At 39.5% G+C, this 10,757-nt stretch overlaps 1 protein-coding gene across 1 annotated transcript in view; it reads right to left on the bottom strand.

Moving 5' to 3' along the window:
- Positions 1–9,623, bottom strand: part of LOC104162480 (bifunctional heparan sulfate N-deacetylase/N-sulfotransferase 3) — a 49,342-nt gene extending 39,719 nt beyond the window's left edge. The window contains exon 1 of the mRNA XM_009701216.1: positions 8,643–9,623. Coding sequence (XP_009699518.1) covers positions 8,643–9,623 — 981 coding nt within the window. The remainder of the gene's footprint in view (positions 1–8,642) is intronic.
- Positions 9,624–10,757: the final 1,134 nt, after the last annotated feature.

The following is a 10,757-nucleotide window of genomic DNA, read 5'->3' as shown; positions in this document are numbered from 1 at the left end:
GCAGCGGGAATTGGATGGCTAACTTGTCATCCGAAAAAGCCCAGAATACATCTTGCAGCAGCCGCTAGTACGGTGATGAATCGGCACAGCTCTGTGGTAAGCTGTAGTTGCATTATTATCAAAGTGCTTTTTGAACAAAAAGCACAGAACAAAAAGAGCCTCTGACCAAGAGAACTCGCAATCTAAGGAAAGAGAGGGACTGACAGGCTAGCAGAGGGACACACTGCCAGGAGGCCGGAAAGCGTTTTCAGCACGTAACTGTTCTTAATGATGCCTCCAGGCGCGCGGCAGAGATGGAACCCTGCCCCAGGCCTGGTGCGTTAACTTTGGACACCTACGGCCAGCAAGTGCCTTCTCTCAGCTTCCCTCTTCTGCCCGCTGAACATTGCTACCCAGTGAACAACAACGGGCAGCCTTTGAAATACTAACCTTGAAACACTGAAAAAGCTTTTCCAGTGGAGACAAATTTCAGTATGTCTCAACACACATTTCACTTACTTCATAAATGTTGGAATGGCAGGTTTTGCTCTCACGGCCAGATGGACCAACCCAAACAGAGCCCAGCTTTGGTTATACTGACCATACTCAAAAGTAAAGTGTGCAGAATCACATGCATTTTTATCTCATCCATGAAAATATTCACGTACATTCTTAAAGTGTAAGTTCCTAAGTAGGCAGAGGAAGACAGAACTTGCTAACTACATGGCTGTGAATCAAAAATGATCACTGAAGGCTGGCACGCTGGGTGGCCATAGGCATTTGTCTGGATTTCTTCGGAAGGGAAGCCTTATGCTCAAGTGTAAAGATATCTCTGCATAATAAACTAAGTCAAAGGAAAAGGCAGAAACAGTGTTACAAAGCATTCAGTTAGCCTACTTGATCTCAGGTCAGTGTGATTCCTTAAGTTTGAAATAAAACAGCTCTTACATCAGAAAACTCCACTGAGCACAGGAATCAGAACACAACAGGCAGACACCATTGTTAAGAGAGTTCCATAAAGTGTAAGGACAGCAAAGTCTTCACCACTACAGAGTAATGTGGGGAACTAAAAAATGAAAAAAAATTACTGTAATTTTCTGGAAAGATGTAGATGACTGCATCCATACTGCACATCTACTTATTTGGGACATCAACGTTGGATTCACATAAGCCATGATTTCCTTACTTTGGTTCTGTCATGAAGACAGACCAAGGACCAGGTAGTGTGGAACCAATAATCAAATCTGGTGCTGGAGTAGAAGAGCTTGAAGCAAAAAATTCTCATTGGCCTTGAACATCTCATGAGATCTACCATGCCAAGCAGCAGCTTCTGCAGCCTCTTTGTCAATAAAAAAAAGCTGCAACTGAGATGGATTTATCTTCTCTTAGTTCCCTGCCACTGAATTCATTACAGAAGATGGCACAATCCTTGGGAGAAAAAGAAAATAAAAATAAAAATCACAGTTTCAAGAACTGAGGTTTGCATGGAAGTGTATAGTGTCACAGCTTTTAAATGAAAACAAAACAAAACAAAAAACCCCCACCCCAGATTCAGTTACTCTGGGCACTGCAAAACTAAGCAGAAGGAAAAAAAATACTGTATTTTTCCAAAAATTGATTTTTCACAAAACCAACTCCAAAATACCGTCAACAAAACAAACAAGCCAAGCCATGAATTTCAGCAAACGCAGAACTAATGGAAACCACTAAGCTAACAAGAACGAGGACTGAAATTTGGTTTCCTCCTAACAGACACAGCACTGGAACGACAAGCCTCCTCACACTCAAAACTGCTAACAGGAATCAACTCTGTGCTAGAAAGAACACCCACTGGGCAATCAGTATTCACTCTCTTCCACGTGTTCAATGTGGAACAAGATGGCTTAGATACACAGCAGCCTTTTTACCGCCATTGTGCCTGAGAAGTATTGTACAGATGAACGAAGTGGATAGCTGAGCCAACTAGTAAGCACGAGTAAACGTAGTTCCCATTTTGGCACGAGAACAGCTCCGTGTGTAGCTACAGAGGAGCGTGCCAGCGCCGCTATTTGCCATACGCGCTCTCTGTACAGATTTCCTGCGTGGGGCCACGCTCGCCCCACAGCCCCAGAGAGCTGGGAAGCGCTGTTTGTGCAAACATTTCTGAACCTCAGTCCTTCCCACATAGAATACATATGCGTGTAGCCACATAAAGCACGGACCAGGAGCACGTGAACACACAAGGGGGGCAGCCTCCTCTCTGTTTGCCTGGCAGTCCACAGAGATACGATGTGGAACCTGGCTATTATGAGACACACAGTTACCGTGCAAGGTTGCTGTCTTCCTACACCATGCATAAGCTGTAAAATTCATCATGGTGCCAAGCTTATTCCATGGGGTTTGGGGGTATCTAGCTCTCCGCGCGTGCGGAACAGGAGGAGGAAGCACGCGTGGAATTCCCAGCATCGCCCTGGCAGTCCCACAAGTGTCGTACCCAAGGCAGAGCCAGCTCTCCTCCATCCCCATCACCTCTCCGCAGCCATGCTCCTCCGGTTGAGGACTTTTATCCAGCCTTCCGTTTCAAACATCGGTACCCTTCTTGTAAGAACAAAAGCTGGGCTGTATTGAGCAGCAGTTGTATCTTACTAGATTAAAATTCACAGAAGTTTGTACATAAACCAAATTGCTTTTAGAAGTTAAATGTTAAGATGACAGACTGGTAAAGCATTCTATATGCTGGTAGCAGTCCATAAAAACATATAAAACAATTTTTATAACTTGTTTTAAAGTTGTATTTTAGTTCTGAGATCTAATTCTAATTCTCTACTGCCTCACAGTGCGTAATATTCCACACTACTGTATCTGAAACAATATGCTCAAGAAGTTAAATCAGTCTTCCTAGGGCATCAGACAGCTACAGAAACACCGGAGTTCATAATACTTCTTTTCTTTGACTTTTTTTAAGGATAGAATGTACTTTGTACTTATTATTTCAGCCAAGTCAATATAAAATACCTTAGGAGCTTCAGGTCAAATTAAGAAAGAATACACTAAGCGTATTGAACAATAGCATAAAGGTACTACGGCTAATGCACTGGGAATGTAAAACGATTGAGCAGAATAGAAGTTCTTAATAGTTAATTTCTTATGTCATTTAAAGAGGCAATTAAAAAGATTTTTTGAATCTCCCCAAAGGAAAGATTTACGGCTCAATGCAACCAAATAGACGTGCGTATCTCTGGTGGTTCTGCAAGTGACACACTTGATGGCACATCTATCATTTCTTTACTGATAACCCTCTATGTGATCCTATAGATAAAGCAGCAATTAACTTACAGAGCTAGACTTCCTCCTGTGACAGAAACCATCCTGATTCTTGACTTTTCAGGCCTTCTGCACCTTTCAGCCATTCTGCCTTAACACAAAATACATCTCAGCCTCTCTTCTGAGGCAAATATTTAGGCCATTCCTATGCAAGGGTAACTGAAAAGATACGTCACTGTATTTTTCAAATTTATATCCAAGTGGTATGCTTTACTATGGGAAGTTCTGAGTTCTTTCCACATATGCTACACAGGGTGAAAAGACACTTAATGGATTTTAACCAGCTGTAGTAATTTAAGCTGTGCTGACTAACGTGGACAAATTTGTAATACAGTGAATAAACAATTAGATCTTAGGGGAGAAATCTGTTATTAAACAAAGGTGTATTATATTAAATGGAAGATTAGACCGCAAATACACTAAGGAAATAACCAAAAAGTGACAGAATTGGCTTTGGAACATGGAAGAGGATTGATCTGACCAAATGCAAACATTCATATTTGGTCTTAGTCACTCTAGAAGCATTTTATGAACAACAGAAACCAATACATACTTTTAAGGTCCAATTCACTTAACCAGTTCCTGCCTAAAGATGAGTTATTTTTCTACGTTGTCTACTAGGGAAAATTAGAGAACTAGCTCTGATATAGAAGTCTACATTATAAACCTCAAAACCCAGGCAAGATGACAGACTCTGCAAGTGATGGAGACGAAAATGTTACAGATGTATTCTTTCTGGCTAAATCCCCTCCCTTATGAGAATGCTGCTTGGCACAGATGACACACGAAGAGGACAGCTCTTGTCCAGTTCTTCCGTGACTAATGCTGAAAGACTGCAGATTCAAGCTTGTATTGCCCCTTTCAATGCACATATACTAATGGACGTGTTGTCTAAGTGCTCACAAAATAGAACACGAAAAAAAGATGTATCATCCCTCTCCCAATAATGGATATGGTTAATATGAAGCTTTTTCCTTGGCAATTACAACAGAATAATTACAAGTGTAGACAAAGATTAGGCTTACATGGAGAAAGTGAAGAGATCTCCCTCCCGACTTCAATTCAGAATGTCTCTTTTGAAAAGCACACAAAGGACAAGACAGCCAAGAGGAGATCACACAGCTAATTATTTGGAAAAAATAATTTCAGAGTGTTCTAATTTTTCCATTTTGAAAATGTGATCAACTCTCAAGGGAATACAGAAAGTGCATGTATTGGGGAAACGAAGGAAAAGGTAGACCAACTTACTGCCCAGATCACCAGCTCTACACAAGCTGTCACTATTGACAGAAAAAAATCTATTTAATTTCCCCCCTATTATCAGCTGCTTTTCCCTTGTAAAAATCTCAATGCTTTATAGTCATAAAAATTTCACAAAGAGTAACTGTAACAAAAAAAGATACTGAATTAGTAGACATCAGCGAGGACAATCATGGTCTATTAAGATAAACTTAGTCTGCGGATATCTAGATAGATTTTCTCTGGATGTCCATTTAAATGAATTATTTGCACTGCACAGGCTTTTAGTCTTCTAAGACACAGGAAAATAAAATATAACATTGTCTGAGCATAATGATCCCTCCTGCCTGACAGACGTGAGGAGAGAAAAAAAGTTACTGAAAATGAACATTGAAATGACATTACCAAGCTTATTTTCAAAGTGGGAGGCAATTAAACTACAAAAATGTTCTCTTCCATTATTTCTATTATTTATTTACTTTATCTTCCTCTGGTATATGAAGATAGATAGTTATTGTGATGCATAGTGACAGCTACTCAGTATGTTACATTGAAGAACTATGTTCCATCCGTCCAGATTTTATGCAGTGACAAGCAAATCTGTAACAACCAGGCAGTCTAAAAATCTAAAGTACAGCCTCAAGTTGTTTGGGTCTTTTTTTTTTTTTTTTTTTGACAAAGTTGTGGTGAAACGAGAATAAACTTCATCTGTTGTTTAATAAAACAAGCCATGTATTAGTTTTACAGGATTTCGGTGATAAACTATGTCAAGAGATTTTCAGAAGGGCTCTTTACACTTGTGTCCCTGACACTATAGATACTTAAGCTGAAGTACCATCACCTTGCCTCATCTTTAGAGATGCAGAAGACACCCATTTTAGAGGGTTTGCTTTTGACTTGATCTCTTCTGAGGTCAATATATAATACTGATAAAAAACTACCACTTAATCTTGTGATAGCAATTTTCATTAAGTGCTCAACTCCAGTTCACAAACTTTAAAGAGGAGGGCAGTTTAGCCTAATGTCCAAATATTAACTATTCCGGCCACTTTGCAAATCTCATTTAGGTATCTGAAGAAGAAACTCCCTTGAAAACCTGATCTTACATGCAATCAGGATCTCCCTCCTTGGAGCGAGTCAAAAGGCACCCGGACATGGCCCAGCTTGAGCAGGGGGTTTGGACCAGATGCCCTCCAGAGGTGCCTTCCAACCTCAACCATTCTCTGAATTGCAGTGTAACAACTACCCTGCACTTCTGCAAACCCACAGGGTATCTTTTGTTACGACGGCCCTCTATTTTAACTCTTACAAAGAAAGAACAGTACAGACAGAGCTTTCAACTTGCTCACCTAACTCGTGCCTGAACTTTAGGGCCTTAATGAATCAGTCCTCCTAAAGCGAATCTAGGTTCTCTACGCACTCCACAGAGAAGCCTTTGTCTCAGAAGACCCAAGACAAATGCTGCCTTCTTGAGTTAGGCAGTGAATCACGAGTGACTACTGTTGCTATCAGTTCTGCATTAACCCTCCAGTTTCTGAACTCTGTCCTATCCAGAGGAATGGACAGAACCAATCCTACAGGTTCTCTGGATGTTCGGTGCTTTCTGAAGCATTTTCGGTTACTTTGCATTAACAGAGCACATGTAGAAACATTCACCTTGCTCTCAGCAAGCTCACAGTCCTATCAGATGTGACTATATCCACAAAACATTAAATAGGAGACACGTCAAACAAAATCGAAACACAAAAAAGCATTATACCCAATTCTATATTGCTAGTATTTAAAATGTAAGTTTAGTAGAAATGAGTTAATCTTGAGTACTGAAATTATACGAAGTCTACACTTAGCAACCTATTTTCACACTTGCAGCGCACAATTCTCCATCACAGCCAACACAGCAGAACTCAGTAGAACACTCCCGTTAAATAGCATGTTATTTATCCGTAAATATACTTTACAATAACGGATTTTCAACTACCACAAATTGATTTTATTTCATTCCTTCCACATGCCATTGTGTCACAGACGATAACTCCTTTGATATTAATAGTAATGAAGATGCATTGCATCTGACAGCCCTAACAACACATTTAATAGAACATTTTAACTTTAAGTAGATGAAGAATCAGAAGGGAACACTTTTTCAGATTCCACTGTTTCAGAACACAGTTCTGTATAAATGAAATTACCCTACTTAAAAGTTATTTCCACTTTGATATTATTTCTATTTAATTTGACAGTTTTATTTTGGGAAGATAACATTCCGACATACTGCAAATTATTCTCCCAAAACAATACAGTTTATCCTTTTGTATCTGCTTTAATCAAATTTGTCTCAATAACATCCTGTTTCTGGTAAGGAATTCTGGCAATTAATCATCCTAAAAATGACAACTCTATAAAGTGTCACTCACAAAGAGAAGCAATACAAAACATACTGTTTCAAACTGCTACTGCACAACACAGCGAGATATTTATTCAGGCTTTATTTTATATATTTTGTTACCAGAAACTGCTGCTTCTGCAGAACAACAGGAGTTCTGCCAGCGGTGTGGGTCAGACCTTATTTCTTTCCTGCAATTTGAATTTGCACTTAGGAGATTCTCAAAGCATGCTCACCACCCAACTCAAATGCTGCCATCACAGAAATTCCATTTGTTTTCACCTTTATTCCAGCACTCTCCCATGCAATTTGTTTGCATAAGGAGAACACCTACTTATCTAGGAGGTATACCTTATTTATAATTGCATGTGCAGACAGTGCTTTGGAAAAGAGTGTATGCTGCAATTTTAAAGCAAATTAAAGCGTAACTACAAGTTCAAATATCTTGTTTAAGGAAGCAATATATGCAGGGTTACTGCAGCTTGACAACTATGTAACACTGAAAAAAACAAAAACCTAGTTAAAGATGAAACAAAAATGACCATCAACTGCACACGGTGCTGTCCTTGCCTTTCCTTTTCCCAGTTCCTCCTTCCATTATGAAAGTTTAACAAAACACTCTCCCTTATCTTTAGCACAAACAGAGCAACAACGAGCATCTTACAGATTTTTAGCTTCTAGATCAAATACAGTTGTGCAAGGTGACCTCTACCTACCTGCTTTGTAACAACACTCTTCACAAAAAGCAAGCAAGGTATACAGCAGGAAATAATGTTAAGATGTTACTCCTATTGACCCGTAGCTACCACCTCACTTCAACAGCACAATAGAGTGAAAAAATCACCTTCAGGAATGTACAACTTAAAACGTTAAAATGGAAATCATCAAGTCATTTAGCGACAGAACAAGCTTTTAAGACCAATATTGACAACAACCTCGCTTGCGAGCAAGAGCCATAAAACAGAGATAAGAAAGGTGAAAAGCTGCAACCAACTCCTGACATCTGAAACCTATTTCAAACAGCTAATAATCCAGTCTATTCTTCAAAATCTGCGTTGACATTTACTTTTGCTCACCACATTTACCTCCTGCTTGTAAGACTAGCAACATGCACATTATGTATGAATAGCTCTTGAGTCCAGCCCTGAAGTCCCGTGTTTTCAAATGCCACTGAAGTATGTGCTTAGATAGAAGCTATCACCGGACTAGAGAGCTAAACACTCTGCAACTGCGTTTAGAACTGTGCGTGTTGGGTGGGTTGTGGTGTGTATGAAAACACTACCACTCTTACCTCCTTTTCTTTCCCAGTTACTTAGCAGCTAGCTGTCTTTAATTTCCTTTTGGGAGACCATTTTCCATATACAGTAAGTGGAACGGAATTCAGATGCACCCACCAATCTGTTTATAGAGCTTAGCTGAGCATGGACTTCCGTGTCACTCGAGAGAAAACAAGTGATAGTAACCAGCGAGTCATCTTATCTTACCTTCTTTTCTAGTACAGGTACAAGTGACACTGCACAGACTCTCCTCCAGCTCGGAGGCTGAAGGAACTGCTACACCTGGAATCAGTGACTACCCAAAGCCAGACACACTGGCTTCTCTCTCAAGGCCCAAACGGTTTGCGTTGGTACTTACTGACCTGCATCCTCTGCGAGTTCCAACTATTAATAACTATTCACTTTAAGACGAAAAACCAGCACTTCGCTGTAATGACCATTAGTTTGTGTACATACTTTACCTGTACATCGTTGGTGTTCATTCTTGTTCCCTCCTTCCCAACGAAGATGTCATCTATGTCAACCAGAATGTACCTATCCAAGGACAGTCTGAGCTTCTTTCCAGACAGGAAAGAGATGGCATCTATGAAAATCAGCTTGTGCAGCCAAAAATTCAAGTTATTGCCGAAAAGGACTCGTTGAATCCCATCGTGGAGCCCCAGGTCATGAATTACCGTGGCAGAGAGAGCACTTATAGCAGCAGGTGGTGAAAGGTTTTCTGGTGTCTTTACTTTTGCAAATATCACTGGTTGATAAGCTGTATGATTAATCTGGAAAACCGCCCAGTCATTTCCAAGCAAGGGACCTTTCTCAAGCTTAGAAGATTTAGTCACATGGAGCAGTGGGGAATGAGGGTTAATGCAACAGTCCTTAATACCCACATTGCTGTGGACATGGAAAGGAAAGCCCTTCAACTGAAAGCTCTGCAAGCTGTTCTCATTGCCTTTGTGAAATCCAATAACACCTACACCATATTCTATACAGTACTTATCTAGAAGGCCTCTGTTCCAAGAGTCCATATTCACGTACTTCAGAATATTTTCGTATACTATGAGAGCATATTTGCCTTTATTTTTGTCTATAAGCACTGGGAGGTCACCTTTCCCAGATGCAATCTCAATGTGAAACTGAAATCTGCTAGATTCTAAAATGGTTATTATATCTTGGCCTAATGTTGAGTACTGACTTTCCACAAACACCAGCACTACAAGATCTGTCCTCAGGGGATCAACAGGCTTCATGGTCTTCATCTCCATCAGCTTGTATGGCAACAGTTGAGGATCACCACATTCCACTTCTGAAGAGATTTCAGAAAGTTCATTTTCCTGTTTGTAGCCATTATACAAGTAGTACGCAGAAATAACTATGCTCACCATACAAAAAGTGGCCAGCAAAATAACTGTTCTTTGAAAATGTCTGTGAAGTTTCATGATAAAACTCATGTTGTTTACTTGCCTTAGATTGTTCTCGACAGCAGCATTAAAAACAAACACAGATTCTCAACAACTTGTTCCAGTCCTCTGAAATATTTATGTCACCATTGCAGCACACACATTTATCTTCCACAAAGCTTTATAGAAGGTATAGTCTAGAAGAAAAGAAAATCAGAGATTTAATTGAGGCATCACACTTGTGAAATATCATCACACTGAAACAAATGGTAAGCAAAGCAATCACTGCCAAACAGAAGTTTGGGAACAAGCAGCTCAAAACTTTGATAGTGTCTTTTTGAAAGTTTGCATTAGTAGTGTTATTTCTTTCAGCTCCCACTAGTTGCCATGTGCATTTCAACGTCTCTAAATCTCACAGGCTCCTTACCCCAGAGGATCAAATAGAAGAGGGTACTCACAGGAGGCACTGAAAAGCAATATACAGTGGCAAAACACCTACTGTTCTGCTGAAAATTTTTTACCCAAAGATAGAAGTTAACTCTGAGTAGACAGTTGCTGACAACCTAAACATTAAAGAAAACTTATAACCCGCCTCTTTCCACCCCCAAGAAGCTGGGAGAACATCCATCTACACGATTAAACAAGTTCTGTCCTATATTAAGTTTTGAAGAACCAAGGAGTTCTTATCAAAACATGCACGTTTTAACTGTTGTACACATACATGCTGATATACTCTATATTACATGTATTATAGGAGTATTTTTAAAACAAAACTACTCTTTTTTCCTGCAACATTAGAAGTAAACAAATAGCATCTTACTGGTCTGTGTACTGTTTTGCAAATTGTTGGAAGAACTTTGTATTTCTTTGTATTAAAAAAAAGTAGAAAATAATCCAGCTCTTAAATTTGCGAGAAGAGAGTAATAAATCAAAAGCTAACTTAAGAGGCAGATCACCCAAGGATATACTTATGTGTTAACTTGCACCTATGGAAAGCAGTCATTTTTCAAGTCAACAGTACAATCGCTGTGAAAAGTTTCTAGTAAAACAACGTGACAAGCATAAAATAACTAAGTACCATAAGTTATAAAGGAAGGTTAAAAGCAGATTTGGAAAAATACTAAGGGTATGAAGATCTAGAACATGCTATTTTAACTTCACAGTGCAGTACACATCCATTCCTGA

This window comes from Cariama cristata, unplaced genomic scaffold (genome assembly GCF_000690535.1).
Source record: "Cariama cristata isolate BGI_N322 unplaced genomic scaffold, ASM69053v1 scaffold9320, whole genome shotgun sequence".
NCBI classification, from domain to species: domain Eukaryota; kingdom Metazoa; phylum Chordata; class Aves; order Cariamiformes; family Cariamidae; genus Cariama; species Cariama cristata.
Note: the sequence above shows the minus strand (reverse complement) of the source record. Positions and strands in the feature narration are given on the sequence as shown.